Source organism: Pomacea canaliculata, linkage group LG5 (assembly GCF_003073045.1).
Source record: "Pomacea canaliculata isolate SZHN2017 linkage group LG5, ASM307304v1, whole genome shotgun sequence".
Classification (NCBI taxonomy): domain Eukaryota; kingdom Metazoa; phylum Mollusca; class Gastropoda; order Architaenioglossa; family Ampullariidae; genus Pomacea; species Pomacea canaliculata.
This window is the reverse complement of record NC_037594.1, coordinates 5,004,929-5,026,226: the sequence shown is the minus strand read 5'-3', so window position 1 is coordinate 5,026,226 and position 21,298 is coordinate 5,004,929. Positions and strand designations below refer to the sequence as shown.

The 21,298-nt window shown below is 40.3% G+C and overlaps 2 protein-coding genes across 3 annotated transcripts; both read left to right on the top strand.

Annotated features, from left to right (window-relative positions):
- Nucleotides 1-3,682: 3,682 nt before the first annotated feature.
- Nucleotides 3,683-7,956, top strand: LOC112565396 (perlucin-like). Its single transcript, XM_025240834.1, has 5 exons — nucleotides 3,683-3,895; nucleotides 5,124-5,224; nucleotides 6,321-6,411; nucleotides 7,163-7,391; nucleotides 7,795-7,956. Exons 1-5 carry the CDS (start codon nucleotides 3,832-3,834, stop codon nucleotides 7,802-7,804), a joined length of 495 nt encoding a protein of 164 aa, XP_025096619.1. The 5' UTR covers nucleotides 3,683-3,831; the 3' UTR covers nucleotides 7,805-7,956.
- A 2,170-nt stretch (nucleotides 7,957-10,126) lies between these two features.
- On the top strand, nucleotides 10,127-21,298 carry LOC112563540 (solute carrier family 28 member 3-like). 2 transcript variants are annotated; one of them, XM_025237569.1, is made up of 13 exons: nucleotides 10,127-10,654; nucleotides 14,553-14,652; nucleotides 15,160-15,344; nucleotides 15,541-15,720; nucleotides 15,918-16,062; nucleotides 16,411-16,602; nucleotides 17,088-17,249; nucleotides 17,540-17,665; nucleotides 18,104-18,234; nucleotides 18,572-18,740; nucleotides 18,910-19,173; nucleotides 19,491-19,671; nucleotides 20,508-21,298. In XM_025237569.1, the coding sequence occupies exons 2-13, from the start codon at nucleotides 14,572-14,574 to the stop codon at nucleotides 20,528-20,530; spliced, it is 1,839 nt and encodes a 612-aa protein (XP_025093354.1). In that variant the 5' UTR covers nucleotides 10,127-10,654; nucleotides 14,553-14,571; the 3' UTR covers nucleotides 20,531-21,298. The 2 variants fall into 2 exon arrangements, with proteins under 2 accessions (XP_025093354.1, XP_025093355.1); XM_025237570.1 differs by lacking the exon at nucleotides 10,127-10,654 and having other exon boundaries at nucleotides 14,431-14,652.

The following is a 21,298-nucleotide window of genomic DNA, read 5'->3' as shown; positions in this document are numbered from 1 at the left end:
GAAAATAAACACAGAGGCTACCGGAGTCGGATGTCTTACCCGTAAAAAGACTTTAATTTTTAAGATGTAGAAAACGTTCTTACGAAGATCTTCTTCTGTAAATTCTTCAGTTATTTGTTCGTACGTTTATTTTTAACAGATTTGCATGCAAGCAAAGAACTAATGATAGGATAATGTGTAATGATATGAGATAAGACTTACCGATTTCAAAGTAATCCACCCTTTCCATTCTCAAGATACAGGCCCAGAAAATCAGCATGCACAGGTAAAGGCCACTCACACAGACGTCAGAAATGTACATAGATACGCTTATATTGCGATGGCCTTAGCCTGTGGAAAGTTGGGAGTATATATGTTAATTAGGCATGTTAATTAGGCATGACGTCACGATTTTAACCTCTGTGTGTGTGGTGTTTGCAGGAAGCTAGCGAGAGACTTCACTACATACAGCGTTGGCTGCTGTCCTTTAGTATATACAATCGTGTCATTTAGTATATACAATCGTGTCGTGTAGTATATACAGATACGACCTTTAGTTTTACAGTCATGTGCTTCTCCTGCTATTGTTTGCTTAATTATCCTCCAGTGGTTCGAGCGACGATGAAAAAAAGTTCTTTAATGATCAAAAACATCAGCTACACAAACATGTGATTCCCATGGCAACAGTCTGGTGCTAATCTGTGCCCGTAATGGATTGAACGAGCTGTGGGACAGAGAGAAGAGCTCTTGAGACAGCAGACCATGTATCGGGATGTGGACCAGGGGAGAGCATCGACAGACCTAGAGGCCTCTCAACATCTCGCAGTACTTCCCCTTTGATTGGAAACCAATCTGTTCCCAGCTGCACAGTGTGTTAGTGTGTTGGTCATTGTACTTGTGTGCTAGTCGGTGTGCGAATGTGTTGGCTGGTGTGCTATTGTGTTGTCGGAGTATTAGTGTGTTGGCCAGTGTGTTGGTCAGTGTGTTGACGAGGGTCGATGTGGAAGTATATTGTGCTCTGTGTGTGTATGTGTGTATGCGCGCTTTTATCAGACACTTGACACGTTCTTTATGTTGGTTTGTTTTTTAACAAGAGACCTGTTATATTGTATTGTTGTTCTGGAAGAAGGTGTTCTAAGTCATGCTAAGAGAAAGACAGATGAACTAAGTTTAACCTATCAACAACCGACAGCCAGACAGACTAGTTCACAGAAAGGCAAGCGACAGACAAGTTTTATTTTAAGCTTTAAGATCAACACTCGGAACCTTTTTCAAAAGTATCAGCTTGTCGTCTTCTGTAATACTCAGGCCTGGGTAGTGAGAAGTCAGCCACGAGGTAGGGCTGAGATAACCTTTGACACTTGACACATTTTGCAACTGATGCTTTCTCTGCGTGTGCGAGCTCTTTGCATTGCTTTTAGATTAACCTCAAGTTTGTATACTTTCAAAACAAAATTTTTCAAACCTCTGTTGATATTCAGCCTCCATTTGTGTTGCATCAACCAGAATATTTTTTCAACCAACTCCGGAACTAGTGGGGTGGCGAGCAGGGGACACAACCCATGACTCCGTGCAGGGTGGGATGGTACCTCGGGAGATAATCCGTAGTTTTCACAATCTTCAAAATTCCAAGTACTCAATTTGCCTCCCTTTTGGGGAGTAAAAGTAAATTTCGACTTATGATTGTTATTTTTGTATCCCTAATCCGCTCCACTATTTACAGTATTACAACACTATGTCATTTATTATCGCGAGATGCTAGGAGAGCCCCGCAATTCTATTTGCCCAAGGCCCAGCGCCCCACACACTGTCGCCCCTCCTACAGAGCAATAGATGGACTGTCTGGAGGGTCTGAGGCTGAATGCGATATCTGTAATATTTGTTTTTGTCTTGTGCAACCCGGCAACTCCCTGGCAAACGTCTGATGTAACTTTGTAACACTTCTAATGTAGAACTGTTTATGTTTATGATGCATCAAACACAGAATGAATTTTATATGATTATGGTTACAGTGCTCTCACTCTCCCGACTTCAGCAAAAATATATACAATTTTAAGTTACTTTGTATTTTATTTCATTTTTGTCTTTCTTTGTTTGTTTGGTTTATTATTATTATTATTATTATTATTATTATTATTATTATTATTATTATTATTTTGTTGTTGTTGTTGCTGCTGCTGCTGCTGCTGCTGCTGCTGCTGCTTTTGTTGCTATTTTTGTTGCTGTTAGGGGATGTTTTCTAGAAAATACATTGAATTTTAAGTTATTTTGTATTTATTTTCATTTTCGTCTTTGTTTGTTTGTTTGTTTGTTTGTTTGTTGTTGTTGTTGTTGTTGTTGTTGTTGTTGGGGGATGTTTTCTAGGAAAACTAACGGTAATTTATTTTTCTCGAAGACAAAGCCACACATGAGATCAGCCTCAGCCCGCTCCCTCTACTCACCATTTCTTACCTTTACTCCCTTGACCACCAGATTGAGATTAAGGTTGGGATGAACACAAGGCGTCGCGATCCCCCGACCACTTCAGCTGTTGCTAGGATGACGTTAAAAACCCCGCCAGCCATCCAGCCATCCAGCCTTGGGATTGGTTTTTTGTCTACAATGTAGTCACGATTGTTTGTCCTGCCACAGTTGATCTTCGGTTCACCTGATTTCATCCCTGAGGTCGTCTGTCTGGCAGACACGAATACCGAGATGCCTTGAATACTTAGACGGCTGAAACACCTGCCTCCTTTGTATAAACCAACATTATTTGTAATGGCCTCGGTTGATATGCATGGCGAATGTCACAGATTTGATCATCTACTACACTAGTAAATTATTTGCATTTATTTATGACATTTTTTGGAAATTGTTTGTGGTGTTCCATTCAATCTCATGAGCATTAGGAATTTAATCGAGTCCTTGATGAACTTCATATGCTCCATAGGATTCTTGAAGTCTGTGTTATGCAGTGTTATGTTTGGCTTGAATTCATTTGCACCATTAATTGTTACCTGGCTCACTTGGATAGCTCCTTGAACTTGAATTTGTATCTGATTGTGTTGCAAGCAGGGTAAGATCAGATTCTGAATGAACTGAGAGATTACTTAATGACCAGAAGATACAGAAATGTACGAGGTGCAAGAAAATGGAGATAAATGCCCGTAAACAGGATCTGTACTACATTTTAAGTCAACATAAACAGGGTGACATTTGTGAAAATTTGCGTACTTACTATAATTTATTTTTCTCATGCAAACTAGTACAGGGTAACAATAATGTTTGTATGATTTATGTAATTATTTTTATTGAATTGATCGCAAAGAAATATAAGGACGTTCAAGTGTTTACGAACATCACCTGCACGAAGAGAGGACACAGCAGTGAGCAAACCGCCCTCATTCTTGGTTGCCATCTGCGTTATGGGATATAATCGTAGACTTTACATCACCGTAGTGTAAATCGACCGAAATTAACGAGAAAATTATGAGTTTGCAGGTCTGCACAAGTGTATACAAGAAAGCATAACATCTTCACACTACTAACATTATTTCGTAGTGAAGAAACACACATTCCACGAAGCCGGAAAAAAGACATCACGAGCGAAGTGATACAGTCCACCCATCACCTCCTCACCCACGTGCATGGCGGAACACATGCATCCCTGATGGCGAGGGAGGATACTCATGGAGCTTCTCACCTGCGAAGTACAGCACGTGACCGGTCACAGGGATCCTGAGTGATTGTCAGGGTATAAAAGGCCAAGACTGGGAGGCCAACATTCAGTTTGACTCACGTGCAAAGTTACCTGGACAACACAGTGACGAAGTGCAGGTGCGAGAAGTGAGACCGAATCCAGAATCCAACAAGATGGCTACTTCCATTCTGTTGACGAAATTTTCTTTGGTCCTCATGCTGCTATTGTTGTCGGAGGGTCAGTATGAGTTTCACTCATTAGGTACTCTCTGTGTGTGTCAGGGTCTCGCACACTTCTCTCAAGACCTCACGTGGTATCCTCGTTGTCATCCTTTTCTTCCTTTCCTAATGTTGCTACCTCTGAAACATCACCTTAATGTTTTCACCCCTTGTCTCATTTGTATTATTTTTCTTTTTCTTTCTTCTCAATATAAAATCTTTTGAATATTTGAAATCGCCCTTTCTGCTTAAATTTTTTTTTATTTCTGTGCTTTTATGCTGTACATTTGATGTTTCAGTCCTGCTTTATACTACAACACTACTTTGTCCTTTTTAGAGCTACGTTGTCCTTCTTGACACTACTTTGACTTTCTTTGTAGTACATTGCCCTTCTTGACAATATTTTGTCCTGTTTTAAGCTACTTTGTCCTTGACATTACCTTGTCCTTACTGGTAGTACTTTATTCTTGGTATTATTTTGTTTTTCTTGGCACTGCTTTGTCTTCTGTGCACTATTTGGTCCTCGGTACTACGTTTTCCTTTCTGATACTTCTTTGTCCTACTTGGTACTACTGTGTCCTTCTTGACACTGCGCTTTCGTTTTTGGCACTATGTTGTCCCTCTTGGTTTTTACTTTATTCTTTTGCATTCTCTTTTGCACTTCTCTTACCCCTGCGTTTCTTCTCCCTTTTCTTCCCAAATGTTTTTTCTGGCCTCTTGGCGCTTTGCAACACTCTCTCTCTCTTGATTTATTTCTCCATACATAAAGTTATTTTTCTTTCTGCATCAACTCCAATTCTTCTAAACACCATTCATTATTCTCTGTAAATATTACGTCAAACACTTTTTTCTAATCTCAGTTTTTGTTTGTTTTTTGTTTATTTATTTATGTTTATTTTTGTCTTCCTTTCTCGTACTTTATTGTATTCGCTTGCGACTACATTATTTTTAAATACTTTTCTCTTACCATTTGTTTTTTTTTTGCTTTTGTATTTTGCAGGTGAATGTCTTTTTTTCTTTTTCTTTTCTCCTGTTTTATCTGTATTGACTTGAGATTTTTTGTCTGAGAGTTTAATGTATGGATGTGCTATTTCAATGTACTGGATATCCTTTACACAGTGTTACATAAAAATTCGCTGGGATGAAAGCTGCTGACTCGTTAATAAAACATAACTAAACTACCAAATTATTATAATCAGTCCTCGTTTTTAAAAAAAATAAAACCTTGGCTCTGTCTTTGTCTGTAGGTGGCGATGGCTCCCAAATAAGATGTTCAAACGGTTTTATAAACAACGAGAACAGCTGCTACAAGTTTGTTGACATGGCTGTTTCTTGGGTTGAAGCGACGGTGAGTAGACCACAACAGGTGTGCAGGTGTCAAGTCACACCAAAAAAGTTCCAGATTTAAAAAATCCAAACTGTATTCAGTTCTCTCCAATCCATGTAAAAGATAGAAATGTAAAGTACACATCTTCATACGAACGCATGCAGGCAGACAGAACTCCATGTCGCCCACTCTGTCATTGTGTCCCTGACATGACTGTCATGACTGACGTCCAGAACATTGACTGCAAAGCTTCAGGTTCTTCTCGTGAGCAGGAACACCTTTCTGACTGCTTGCTTGAGAGTGGAGACGACAGTCAACTTTCAGGTCTGATGTTCCCATAAGTAAAGTATTGAGAAAGGGGCCAGAGAGACCCTAGTGTCCCTAAGGATGCACACAAGACGACAGGACAATCGCCAGCCCAAGTTGGTGTCACCAGGATTATCACTGACAGCTCGTTAAAGCGATTTATCGTGTTTGCAAAGTACAGCAGCCATTTTGTTTCTGTTCGTTCGACGCCAGAGGACAAACAATCGCTCGGTGAGCCACTCCCGATTTAGCGACACAAAAAGAACGAGGATGGAGACTTCATCGTCCTTTTTTCATCCTGAGCAAATTTTGTGAAGACTGTCCACTTCTTGGTGCTACAGGATTGAAAACATGAAAGCCCCCTTTTTTGAAAAGAACTGAGTCGAACTTTGATCCCACGTAGTTTAGGTCGTAATCGCGAACTTAGTGACGTAACAGACCCTACTTCCGGAAGACTGAAAAGTTGTTGAGTCTGAGCAGTGGGCCCCGCTTGCATGAAACAAACCAAACGCCCTTCGCAAATTTTAAACCTACAGGTCAATGGTGTCGGAGTAAATTTTAATCTTGATTGTTTCAATTCAGACTCATCAAATCTTATGCACTCACCTGCACGTGTTCACACACTCACAATACACGAGCGTATGTAAATAAACACACAAACGCACATACACACACAAATCTGTGTAATTCAGACCCACAAATACTCTCTTTGATAGAAATGTTACTTGCTCGTGCCTTCTGAAAAAATAATAAATAGAATGTTTCACAATAAAAGAGAATCTATGACTCTACATGAAGGTTGTATTTACAGGTGTTTTGCAACGCCATGGGGGCCCACTTGGCGGAGGTGGAATCTCCGGTAGAAGAACAGTTTCTCTTGCATCGTGTCTACTTTGTACAATGTAAGGTGCTGTTACATACCTTGATAAACTAGCTATTGTCTAATACCTTGATAAACCAGCCATTGTCTAATACCTTGATAAACCAGCCATTGTTTAATACCTTGATAAACTAGCCATTGTCTAATACCTTAATAAACTAGCTATTGTCTAATACCTTGATAAACTAGCCATTGTCTAATACCTTGATAAACCAGCCATTGTCTAATACTTTAATAAATTGACCACAGGCTTCCAGTCTTTTCTGTGGGCCTGTCTGTTCATCTAAAGAAACTCATTAAAAATATTCTGATTATACTTTTATGTAATGACATAATCATGGCATGATTAAAATTCTGTTGATACGTATGATTGCAAGAAAATGTCATAATTAAACTTATGGCTGCTCCTCTGTATGATGACCTAGGCGTGCCATAAATACAAGGCGCAGACCTGTATGGTAAGGTGACCAGACGTTTCGGGGGCGAAAGCGGGACACGTGCCGATGATGGTGTCGTCACCGTCAAAAAACGCCGAAAAAAGTGATTTTTAAAGACAACCGGGACATTTGATGGACTTGCCAGAAAGCCAGAAAGCGGGACATTGGGCGTCCCGCCCGATATTCAGGCGGGACACGAGGTCAAAAGCGGGACTGTCCCGCCAAATGCGGGACGTCTGGTCACCTTACTGTATGGCAACCTAAGCATCATTAAAGCTACTAACTAATTAATGACTAATTAATACTCTGAGCTGCAACATATTTTAACATGTACAGCCGAGCTGAGGGACAAGCCGCTGTGGCTGGGGGCCAGTGACGTCATGAACAACGACGAGTGGGTGTGGATGCACTCCAAGCGCGTGATGGGGTACCGCAACTGGAACATGAACCGACCAGAGGCCTCACCTAGTGGACACGGTCACTGCCTCGCCATTCAGACTCAACCTGTCTTCGCCTGGGTGGAGACTGCCTGCGACCAGAACCTCAGGTTCATCTGTGAGCAAGAGTAAGTGTGATTCAATACTCGTGGTCGCTACACGGTTCAGTGAGAATGTTAATAACTGTCAATGGGAAAGAATTTACCCGGTAAGTTATATTAAGTTCTTTGAGAATGAAGCTCACTGGGGCTAATAAATGTTTTGTAAGGTTCAGTTAGCTGTTGTGTAAGTTTTGTTGTTGCTGATGGTTATGTACGGTTCAGTTGTGCTAATATGAAAGTTTAGTTGAGAGGGATGGCGCTGAAGTAGGACTAATGATGTGTTGAGAAGAATGAATGTGAATCAGCAAATAAGATGGGTGGGTGAGTGCGTGTGTGGGTGGTTTCGCGAAGCACGTGAGGAAACCGAATGAAAATATGTGTTTGTTAATTTTGTTCACTAATTTTTTGTATATGATAATTTATGTCGCAGAGCTCTGTAAGAAGTCACCTGAGACCTGAGTATCCTGCTTTGATTGCCGCTGGCGTTCACCTGGCGAAAGTTTCGTTACTGTGTTATCGCCTCTGTCACTGACACGTGACCTTTCCAAACACATGTAGAACTGTATCTGTGACTGTGCGACATGAGCAAGATGAAAATATAACACAAAAATCAAAACGTGAAAGTGTAGAAATACTTTTTTGCATAGAACAGACTTCCAGCTCGCCAAGATGTTCGGGTATTAGAAATCATTCTCAGTATACACCTTGGGCAATTGTCATCTTCAGAAGAAATATAGAATTGTAAATCTGAGATATCTGCTTCACCTGTTTGCTTTCCTGTCCTTACCCTTACACAGACACAAACAAACACAAATACAAACAAACAAACACAAACTCAAACACGCACTCGCTGCTCTGTCGTAAGATAGTTGCAAACTTAAATTGTTGCTCGGTTGTTACAATGATTTAAAAAATTATTTTGTGTCAGAAATAAAGGAAGTAATTAGTAAACAGCATCTTAAGTTTTCTTTCGTGTGTTATTGTGCGTTTTGATATCGGGTTGGGGCAGATTGATTATTGCCACAAGAGCTTTAGCTCTAAGAAGAGTATCGAAGTAAACCAATATCACACAACAATTTTAAACATACTCCAGTTATTAACAAGCACAATAGAAAGCGACTTCTCTCACACATCAACACTACCAAAAAAAAAAAAACACGAGCTGCAGGCTAGCTCACTCCTTGCCTTTCTGTTTTTTTGTTTTGTTTTGTTTGTTGTTGTTTTTTTATTTTTTATTCATTCTCTCGGTTTCAGTTTTCTTTGCTGCCTTCAGCCGTGCAGAAAACATGATGGCAGTAATAAATTATCTCCTTCGTTTGACGAGTTTCTAAAGCAATAAGCTTATCTGTAAAGTGGTCTCGTGATACTCTCACGACAGCATTCTATGACTTCCCCTCCTTCTTCAATTTACGACATCAACGTCTGTTTTGCTGCACCGCCCTCTGGCGTCAAGTTTGATAACCAGTTGACCAGCACGCAATAATAATAATAATAATAATAATAATAATAATAATAATAATAATAATAATAATAATAATAATAATAAGGGTGAACAACCTAAAGATGTTTTCAGCTCGGGGCCAGCGATAGCTATGGTGATATATATTTTTATAGATATTTATAGTCATTGGTGTTTCATCTGAGGAACTTTATTACATTTACGACACCTGACAGCCGCACACCTGACATGACACGGAGCCATAAACCAAACAGAAACTTGAGAGAAAGACAGACCTAACCTGTAGGGCCATTTGATGGCGATCATGGAGCACAGGAAGGAATAAACTTTTAATGTTGCCACCTAAACTGCTTGCATCTTTACTAACAGTGCGAGGCTGGAGCAAAGAAAGAAAAGAAACTCGTAACCTAGAAACTTTTTCTATCAAATCTCACACCCAGAACTCTATTAATCTATCGTCAATATATCGTTAATCTATCGTCAATCTATCGTTAATCTATCGTTAATATCTCTGTTTACACACTTTTAGTTAACGCACTACCCTTGTCCAGGAAATCTTGTCATCGATTGTCACCCACGTCCTAGAGGTCTGAACTGTTCACCCGTTACTCATTTCCGATGACAATGCAATATTAAATTATTTCTAGCAGTCCACAAGTAGTAAAATATTTTTAGTTGTTTTTAAATTTTGTATGAGAACATAGACTAAGCTAAATGGGAGATAGGTAACTGCTCTGAAGGACAAGTGAACTATAGGTTATCTCCTCTAATTCGGCCTATAAAAAGGACAAACTCACAAAGCAAAAAAAAAAAAATTGTTAACAAAATTCAAACATATAACAGACCCACTTATTTGATGAATGCATTTCAAAAAAAAAAAAAAGACAACAAAAACTCCCCATTAAACTAAAAAAAAAAATTCATGAAAGCAGTCAAACAGTTGTAGTAAATGTTGGGTACCCGTCTAGGGTATCAGAACATCAGGAATGTATCAAACTACACAACAGACTTTCCCTTTGTTTGCTGCTAAAGTTCGTGTGTGTGTCCCACTGTCTGCGTGTTGTTCAGAGAATAAACAGGTGAAAAAGTATTGTGCAGAAAATCCCTCTCATTGTGTCTGTGCGCCCCGTGCTTTGTCCCTTATGTTCACCTAGGTGTCAAGGATTTGATATAAATAGAATGTAACTTGAAATATAACAGAGTAAGGGGCATTGAGACTGTATTTTAAAAAATCCCGAGAATTAAGGAACAGATTTTTTTAACCCTTTTTAGTGTGTTTTAAATAAAAGTGTGCTTTACAATTTTTTTTAACTTATTTTGTTCCTGTGTTAACGTTTTCAGCCACCAGAGGATGCAGGATAAGTCAATACATGTAGTTGATTTCACTTTAAAATAATGTTGAATCAAAAGAAGGGAGTTGTAGAAACACGAAATATGAGAATAATCAAGTATTCGAGAATACAAATCTTTTGAATAATCGTTTTATTTACTGCACAAGAAAGGCAAAGATGTCTACGCCCTAGCGTGAGACGCCCATGGCTGTCCCTCCCTACAAATCTTGCCACCTCTTCGTTCTCCTCTCAGGCACACTGTTCTCTCTCTCTCTGCAACACCTGGTTACAGTGCAAGCTCCTTGCCGGTGATATGTCCTTAGTTGGTGGCTCGGCGCAAAACACCTTTTCCCTCCCCACTTCCCTGCCACTCGTCGGACTTTGGTACTGTCCCCACCCCACCCCCCAGTGAAAGTGTGCAACGAATCAGGCTGAAAATTTCGGTCAAGTCGTGGAAAAAGCAGTCAAATACGATGTGTCTTTAGAATATTCATAGCAAGGTAAGAATCTGTTTTTCTTTCAATAAAATCAAACAGAACAAACAAACAAAGCGTCAACTAAAGTTAAATTACCAGCTTCTCAGTTTGCGTGTACTGGCTCGATGAAGTACATGTGAACAGTGTTATCATCTTTATCATAGGTTGATGTGTTGGACACATTCTTGTGACAAAAGTCATTGCGTGAAGGACTTGGAGCTGTGCGGTGGTCTCACGAAACATGGTTAAAGCTGTATCTCGTTATTTTGTAGAAGTTGTTAAGCCCTTTGATATATTTAATATATATTATTAATATAAGTTTGTACAGTGATCTTTGTATCTTTGTTCAGTTCAAGGTTTAATGGCCTCGCACATCGTTATCACCCACTAGTTTCACCTGTATAGTGTAGGCCTCAGTAAACAACTTCTCTTTTCTAAAAATACCTGTACCCGATATTGCAGCTTTGCATACATTCTGTGGAGTTGCCCAATGAGGCGGGTATGTCAAAAGAAAACAGTTTTATTTCTCTTTTTGCGAACCGATAAGATAAAAAAGAAAATATAGGGACTTGTTTATGCAGTTAAGTTAGGTTGCTGAGATCCTGTCAATGCAAACACAGGGGTAGTGATAAGATAGAAAACTGCATGTGCACTTTGTACAATATCCAATCATACGAGAGAGAGGGAGAAAGAAAGGAGGGGAGAGACTTGGGGGAGGAATGAAAGGAAAGGGGCTGACGTACGTTTCTTGCGTGCTTGAGTCTCCAATGAAGTCCTTTGTCAAATGTCAGATGGGTGATACCCTTCCTACAACAGCCGGAGCTACGAATACGAATAGTTTTTGTGAGGCCTTTGGGCCTGTTCCAAATGATTGGTATACACTATATTACATGGAAAATATATAATACACCAGGGCTTCTGCTAAGGCTCAATTCTTTGGGGTCCCAGGGACCCCTACTTCAGATTTGTGTGGGGTCCCAGGCTAACTCTAAGGGATCCCTTTACAATGTGAAACAAAAAAATCAACAAATCAACATACTTTGTTCAACTGCCTTTCAAGCACACAGAGCACTGTAATGTCTAGTTCAAAAAGGCGAGATTTCTGTGCCATGAAGTATGTGCAAGCATCTGTGATGAGCTTATTATGCTTACTGTACTTGGGGTGCTCAATTTCTTTCCGTTTCTGAGACGATGATTTTAACTATGCTGTCAACATCTTGGAAATAGGTTAATGGAACTCTTCCCGGTATGGGAAAAAAAACTCAGTGCAAGGGAAGTAACTCTCACCTTGTAGCAGACGACAACAATAGATTGGGCTACGATGTCAGACACTACACTTACCCAATTTTGTATCTGTTCTTCGCCCAAATTTGAAGGGGTCCCCTGGGACCCCACTGACGAAAATTGAAGGGGTCCTCCGAACTTTTAATGCGTACTGTTCGCAATTTTTTGCGTAAGCAGAAGCCCTGATACGCAATAGATGAAGAATATCTTTCAGCATAGAGTATCATTTCTTTTCTTTGTTGCTAACTTTAAAAATTTGGCAAGGTTACACAATATTTTTTTTCATTTTTTTTCACCTTAGCATCAGTAGTTTAAAATTATTAGGTTTGATGTAATACATTTTGGAAATGAAACTTTTTCTTAGATCTATCAGACATGGACAGCATAATATAAACTGAAACACATTTGACTGGAGAAATAAATGTCTAAATTTTTTATACAAATTCATTTGTATACCTCCATAAAGCCACCTTTTATTCGCTGCTAAGAATACCATTATAGAAAACCCAACAATATTACTCTTATTTAAAATTAACATTTAGGATAAGTGTTACTGATGTTGTATGTAATGTACTAAGTTGATTTTGTAGCCCCATTACAATTTCTGATATCAATACCATTCTCGTCTGCAAATAAAAAGATAAACGTTTCTATAAAACCATGTCATAAAGCCGTCCCATGTTTTCTGTTGTTCATAATTTCTAAAGGTAGTTCATTAATAAAAGTGAGAAAGATAAAGGGCTACACACTCTCCTTGCTTAAGGCCCATTTTACACTCAATGTAATCCGTGAAGTAGCCTGAGCATCTGACAAGAGCTTTAACCGATTTGTACATATTTTGAATGAATTTGTGTAATTGTCCACGTACAACATATTTGGAAAGGATTGGCCACAGTAATTTTCGAGAGACAGAATCTAATGCTTTTTTAAACTCAATAAATGCAACATAAAATTTACAATTTATAGATAATTGTTTCTGAATGATATAAATAACGTGAAAATATGATCAACTGTATAACGGAATTTCCTAAATTCGTCCTTAGTCTCCCACGATATCATTGAATCCCATCCATTTTTAACCTGTTATTCAGAATACAATTGCGCAATTTTCTGTTAAGATCATTTAAAGACACCCCACGGTAGTTATTCGGGTCCAAGTAGTCTCCCTTCTTATGAAATGGCTGAATAATAGATTCAGTCCACTGTTCTGGATATAGGTGCTTTTATCAAACAGTGTTAAATAATTTACAAAAAAATTGACAAAAGCACCATCCAAATATTTAAAATCTTCACCAATTGTACCACCTGGACCTGGCGCTTTATTATTTCTTTAGAGATTAAATGGCTTGTAGAACTTCTGCTTTGGTCATAGGGCTATCTAAGTCTGTATTTCCCTATAGTGTGTTTAGAGTGGATGGGTTCTCTATCTCACTATTAGTGTCAAGTACTGTCCTAAATGACTATTTTATTGTTGAACATCTGCTTATATCCTCGTCGATTTTGTTGTTTGCTTCTATTAGTAGATCTTGTACCTCAAGGGACTGAATAGCTTGGTGGAATTTCTGGACATTACCGGGGCTCCGTACCATCTTGTTTACATGCATACTTCTTGCTTTAACAGTATTCCTTCTAATCTGACCAACTGGATGAATTTAAAGACTAAATTCTACTATAAAAATGTTGACATTCAACCCTATATCTGCTACTATCATCTTAAAATCAGATGTTTTTATGAAACAGTTTGTTTGAAGCAATATAATAATCTATTGTACTATTTTGACAATCTGATAACTATGTGTATGAGCATAAGTATGAGCTTCGCTATTACATACTCCATTTAGTATAATCGAATCCAAAGTAGAGCACATTATCTAGTCTAGTCGGCTATTTTTATTTACCTCATATTCCTCTGATTGTCTGTATTCGATTATAGTTTAATCATTTGTAGAATACATATCACACAACGTACTGATGATACAACGTACTGATAAATATATATACACACATGCAACAGTCTGAGTGTACTCATCACTCATCCTGAGCCATCACTCATCCTCTTCAATCAGCTCACAGAAACCATTAGGAATAAAAAATTGGACAAAATCGTTCACGGCCTCATTAGGAAGCAAAACACATCAACAACCTGATTATAACATCAATCGTCCTTGGTGGCACCAACAGAAAGCAGTTCAAGCTAGGTAAATCTGCTACCAGCCAGTAGGAGGTCAAATGTGTTTTAAATGTTACACCTGCCTGAAGCCGATCCAATCCCATACTGAGCCGCTATCCATGAGGAATATATAATTATATATATACCTATAATATATACCTATTCTGTTGACTAGCCCATAACTTTGCTTTGAATTTGACGAAATGGCTGACCTCCCGTTATCATGTGTAGATATCAGAGTTCATCTGACATAGCAGGTGTATGAGATAGACCACCCGGACATACGTGGGTACAATCACACTCTCACTATTTTGAGTTCTATTTTACCCTCTGTTTTGCTCCGAGATAAGGCCACATGTATGCAGCAAGGTGTAATATTGATGATATTATGCACGTGGTTTATGAGCAGACAAACGTCCATTGTTAATACTGTATTCAGTGTGAGGTTGTACTCCCTCATTGTTGTAGAGACAGACCTGCAGGAGAAATGGCAGAACTGACAGAATACAAGCCGCACGAGTCGGGTGAGACCAACTTCGGATACCAAAATCATGATGAGGACGCGGAGGTATGAGGTCACCGATTCATATTCATGTCCTTTTCACACTCAGATCGCCATGACACTTAAAACTCGTACATTGTCATCTCCATACTCACGCCATTGTACAAGTGAATGTTATTTCTCTAATCATAATTTATTAGTTATAGCACACCCATAAACTCACCCATCCGCCCACACTTTCCGTTCTCATTCTTCATCCCTCACCAAAAAAGCAGGTTTCTGTCAGTGCGTGCGTGTGTATGTGTGTGTTTGTTTGGAGCCTTAACGGGAACTGTGCTGTATAAGTGGTTTATTGCTGTTATTGTTGTTTACCTTTATATATTGTGTATTACGTTACTGTTATGCATTTTTATGTTTAATTTTGAGTCTAAGTGTTGTAGTGATAAAGAAAGCGACTAACACTATTCTAGTCGATGGAAAGCGAAACAAACAAACAAAGGTTTTATTTTGAGCAATATTCTTAACATTGTCAACTGGTTCTTAAGAAAAACTCAAGTTTTATTTCTGGCAAAGAAAAATCAAGTTTACACAGAGGTGCAGCCACCAGAAAACCCCGGTTCCAGCCATCCACAAGGTCGATGTTCTGCCTTCATTGGGGTGGCTCAGAGAGCCCTGGGTACCTGGGTCAAGAAGAATCGCCGCCAGCTGATAATAGGGATCAAGGCCGTGGTCTTCCTGCTCTACTTCGCGTACTTTGGGTAAGTGTGAGCAATGAGGAACAGCATGGAGAAGAAGGTATAGCTGGATGGCTAACGGGTGCATCTATTTTAGTTGACCGCCATCCAGCTAGCCCATGGCGACTAACCGTTCACTTGCCCCAACCCTGTAGTTGTAAGTCGTTGTGCAGCTGGTGGCGAATGTCGGCTGAGTTACAAGATGCGATACCTGTCCCAGGTACGCCATGTATTACCGGTTTGGTGACGAGGGGTCCATCCGTCTGCTGGCCTGCACGGTTCTCGGCGTGCTCATCCTGTTGCTGTCTTTGACCTCAGATGCGATCATCCAGAAGTTGGGCGCCATCTGCGCCAGCGTCAACTTGAGCAGACGACAGCGCGCTGGCACCATCCTACGCTGGTACGTCCACCTACATCTGGTGTATCCTCTGTTGATAACTACCTTTCATCGCGGTTTTTACCAAATGGCTGATAAAGTCTAAACTCGGCTGTACAAGCTAATTAGTCATCGGATATTGATGATGATAATGAGGAGGAGGATGGAGAGGAGGAGGAGAGGAGGTTCCTGAAGATGCTTCGCTGTTGTATGTCTGACAGGGTCCTGTACGTTCTGATGGCAGGCTTTGCCGTCATCTTCGTCATCGTCGACATCGCACTCCGAGAGCCCCGGAACCTGATGTCACTGACAGGCATGGCGTTCTTCGTCATCGTGCTGTACATCACATCCACAGACCCAGCCAGAGTAACGCCCTCTTTTCTAGTCACTTCATTGCTTCCTTCTTTTCACGTGTACCATTTCTTTCTTATTTTTGTCCTATTTTACACGATTCGTTTTTCCTACTTTTCTACCAACTCGCATTTATCGCTTTATATTTTTTCCTCTTAAACTGCTTCTTTCCCTTGATCTCCAGCTTTCTTTTCTTTTATAGATAGAGACAGACTGTTAGTAAGTGACCAATGTGGAGGTATTACAGTCCAAATATCAATTCGGCTTTTTTCACTTCTGTCTGGATCACTCGGTCAGACACGAAATTATATGACATACCAAACCGGCAACAAGGCTGTTTTCAACTATGTCTGCGGGTTGCAGGTGAACTGGCACCCTGTGTTTTGGGGCATGTCCTTGCAGTACATCTTTGCCCTGCTCATCATCAGGACAACATGGGGTTACGATGCCTTCCAGTGGCTGGGTGACAGGGTTACCGAGCTTCTCAAATACTCCAATGCCGGCGCTCAGTTCGTCTTTGGGGACAAGTACACTTATCACATGTTTGCTTTTCAGGTCGGTTGTCCTTACAGCAGGTCGACTTGGAGCACTGACTCACCTTAATCTTTCTTTTGTGCTAATGAACATATCAAGCTTATTTTAAATTATATTTTGTTTAGAGTGTAAGTTAATTACCCTTTCAACTTACAATAAGTTTACAACATGCACTAAAATTAATTTAGACTAATTAACAAAGTGCATATTCAAGTTAGTTTAGTTTATTCCTTGCTACTCCTCGAAGATGATACAGGAATGTCGCAATGGGCCTTAAATAGTCTGAAAATAGTTAAACGTTGGAATGGAATAACGGTGTTAGAATGTGACATGCATGACGGAATGTGATAAAGAAAATGTCCGGATGTGCAACCACGCATTACATTCTTCTGACATCATTGATTCATCTTCATGTATTTTCTGTCTTTAATTTACCTGTATCAGCCAGTAGTTCAGGTGATCGTGTTCGCTGATTTTCGTGTTGAATTACCTGCATGTTTCTGCAGGTGCTCCCAGTGATCGTGTATTTCAGTTCGCTGATTTCCGTGTTGTATTACCTGGGAGTCATGCAGTCTATCATCGGAATCATCGGCCGTTTCCTCGCATTTTGTCTGGACACGTCCGCCACCGAGTCACTCAACGCAGCCGGTAACATCTTTGTCGGACAGGTGAGCTAGCAACTGCTTGCTTCATTGGCTCTAAGTTACAAGACGAAAATTTTGTTGCCTCAATCAGCAATGTCGCTGAGATGTCCTCAACATTCGCCGTCGGCACCGGTAGCTCTAAGATGCAGGCGGAACTATGCAAAAAAAGAACACGTTGGTGTTATCAGTGTTGTCGTCGACGAAGAAAACGATTAATATGACGATAACAATGAGGATGTTCACAGGTGATAAAAAAGCATGGCAATCAAAGATTGAGAATCTGGAACTTAAAAGTTTGGTTGTTTTGTCTGCAGACAGAGAGTCCCCTGTTGATCCGGCCCTTCATGGAGACCATGACCAGGTCCCAGCTGCACGCCGTCATGACGGGAGGGTTCGCCACTGTCTCCGGCTCTGTCCTCGGGGCCTATGTCTCGTACGGGGTGAGTGGCATGTTAGATTTCTATGTAGTCAGACAATTGATAAGTTTGTTACAACCAAGGTACTGATGCTTTTTTGTAACCAACAAGACAGGAAATCTTACAGATTAACGTTAGTAAATATCGAGTAGTTCTTATAACCATCAAGGTTTCAGGAAGGGAGCATTTCTACTCTCCTGAAGCTTCAAATGCTGCTTTCCTACAATAATAATAATAATAATAATAATAATAATAATAATAATAATAATAATAATAATAATAATAATAATAATAATAATAATAAAAGCGTTTAAAGAAGAGTTCTGGCGAAAATTAGAGTTGAGAAGGGTTATTTTTGTATAAATTAGATGGAGAGGCTGTTGTGAACTTTCTTCACTTGGAAACGATCTCCTGACTTTTCCTTTTGTCCCTACATCTGAACTCTTCTTTCTCTCTGTTTAGGTCAACGCCAGTTACCTACTGGGGGCGTCAGTCATGTCGGCACCAGCAGCTTTGGCCATCTCTAAACTGACCTGTCCAGAAACCGAGGTCAATAAGATCGACGAGAAGGAAGTGTATAAAATGGAAGCCGGGTAAAAGAAAGAACATTGCTGAAGTTGAATCCCTTGCAATCTTTTTCCTTCCTTCTGACACCCTTTTGTTTCCTCTTTCTTTGTCGCCACCTTCTTCCTATTTCCATTTGTCTATTATCTTCCTTTTCCTTACCATCTTCTAAATATTCCTTCTTGTCAACATCATCACCGTCAATTCTTTCCTACTACTTTTTTTTTAACCTTGCCGTTCCTTGATTCCTATTCGATAACACGCGAATTCTCATACTCACATATCGACATGAGTAATCAAAATCAGTTTCTTATAATCGTGACCGTCGCTGGCTGCCATAAATCCACCCCTACCCCTTCACGTCAGGTCGTCGCACAACGTGATCGAGGCGGCCTCCTCCGGCGCCTCAACGGCCATCCAGCTGGTGGCTAACGTCGCGGTCAACGTCATGGCCTTCCTGGCTATTCTCGAGTTCTTCAACGCCACTCTCGTCTGGTTTGGAGACAGGGTCGGTGTGGATGGCCTGACCTTTCAGGTGAGGACGATTTTTACTTTTATTTTAAACACACACACACACGCCCTCAACCACTATTTCAGTGTTTTACTTTAGTCATTGAGATGCTGTATTGTCATGACCTCGCTGACCCTTTCAGTCCCTTAGTGTTCTGACGTGTTCCGCCCTGCGGCTCCTTTCTGTCACGTAGTTTCTGTGTTCGTACGTGTTCTACCCGATGGCCTTCCTGATGGGGGTAGATACCCAGGACTGCCGGCGCGTGGCCCAACTCATAGGCTACAAGACATTCACTAATGAGTTTGTCGCTTACATCGAGATGGGAAAGCTTCTGGACAACGGGAAAGTTTACAGCAACTACACCGCGACCTTCGGCCCAGATGCTCCCATCGAACACAACGGGCTGGACGTCACCCTCACGCAGTGGGGCACGGTTCTAATCGGCGGTTTTCTGACGGTAAGTAATTGGGACAGGACGTGGGAACTACACGTTCAGCTCGAGACCTTTCTAACAATTCCTTGTCATCAGTTTTTTCATTCACTTCCCTAGTTTTAGTGTGTTGGACCTTTAGCAACAGCAGCGCCCTTTGTTGAATATTCTCTGAATATTTTATGATCCTAATATTAAATTTGCATTTTCTAGAGATTTGATATTGTAAATACTGAGGTTAATATGGAATTACTTTTTTTAAAGGGGAGGAAGTAAACACGTGCATGCAAACCAATAACAAAACACAATTAACCACTATCCACCCACCCGATGGTCTGTTCTAGGCACGTTCCGAGCTGATAACCACATATGCACTGTGTGGTTTCTCCAACCTGGGCTCCATGGGCATCCAGTTGGGCGGCCTGGGGGCCATGGCGCCGAACCGCAAGACGGACCTGTCGCGCCTCGTCCTGCGGGCCATGATCGCCGGCAACGTCGCTTGCTTCATGACGGCTTGCATCGCAGGTAAACATCCGACACACCCGGTGTTTGTTTTTGATAAAGCTTTTCCTTGAAAAAGAAATGGTTGACATCAGGCAAATTGGCCGATGTGTCTATAACACGGTCGCCAAGAACATGACCTACCTACGAATGGCCCATCGAGCGGGAAACAGCTATCTATCCATATAGGTCCACAAAACTGGATGACACCACCTTGAAGTTCTTATCTGATCCAGAATGAAGGAATTGATATGCTCGGAATGTGCCGACGGCAAATGATTTTGACTAGTTTTGGACTACTTACTAATACACTCCTAAAACCTGTAGCAAAACTAAAACCACCTTCAAAGTACCTTGCCTAAAAACATGACCATGCACAGAAACCTTTCCAGATTTCATCCTGATAAAAAAACGAAAATAATTTAGATCTCGAGAAATATATCTTCTCCGAAGTTAAACCTCTTACCTAAAATTAATGTTTCTAAAAAGTGCACTCTCGTTGACCTTTAACGATGTCCAGCTATACCCTTATGTCCGTACTTGACGTCTGAAGCACACCTACTCAAGCGACCAGTTAGAAAAAGATACTACACTGTAACACTGATTAAAACATTACATTACAATAATTCCATTCTATCTTCCTGAAGTCATTTATGGTCCTAGGATTAGCAAGGGGGCGTCCATTAAAATAAAAACCCAAATGTTGCACCCGGTCACCTCGCGTTAAATTAGCCATGCTAGTGTATGCGTTGATGTCTGATTTCGGGCAGCTTCAAATATAACTAAAGATGCATTTCGCTCAAGGGATAACTTTCAAAACAAAGCTAGACTTTTAAAATTACTGTGTATTTTTTTTACAGGTTTATTCTTTAACCAACGGTGAAAGAAGATCGCACCATCAAACCGACATTCGGGGATGATTTTGCCGCATTGTCAATGTTCTCGAAAACTTTCTTTGGAAGCTTATTAGGAGAGTAAGCACTGCCAATATCGAAAGTTTCATTCCATGAAACTGTTGCCAAAATGACATTTTAGTGGACACAAAACGTTTGGCAAAACATGAGCAGTTACACATAATCAGCAATGTCTGGTTATGATGACAATTGAACATTGTAAATGCCTTCATTAACATCGAGACTAATGTGTTTTGTTTTTTTTCTTTTTTACCTAGGTACAAACCATAAAAGACTTATGTCTAGGAAAATGACTTTAATTAAGGCTTTTAGATTTTCGCTGATTAAATAAGGTAGACGACTCATGAATGTATTTTGCTGAAGACTTTCATCTGAGTTGTTATAAAAGGTAAACACGGTGGAGGGAGAGTGCGGTTTCCCCTTCCACATACTTTCTCAGTGCATCGGCCTTATCTTCCAGCCAGCATGTGGTTCCAGAGTGCAGGTCAATACGAACCCGCGTTTGTCCAGTTCTTGAAATAGCTAAATAAGGACTCGTTTCCGAACTTTAAAAAAATTGTCAAAGAAATGGTAGTGATGTTTGCATCGACGTATGTGTGCTAACAGACTTTTTCAATCATGTGCGACCTGCGTTCACGGATGACAAGCATCTGGCCGCAGTTCTGCAAATCGACAGGTCGGAAACACGGCCAGATTTTGAAAGGCTCTTGGGTGAATTCAAACAGCTTCACTTTTCA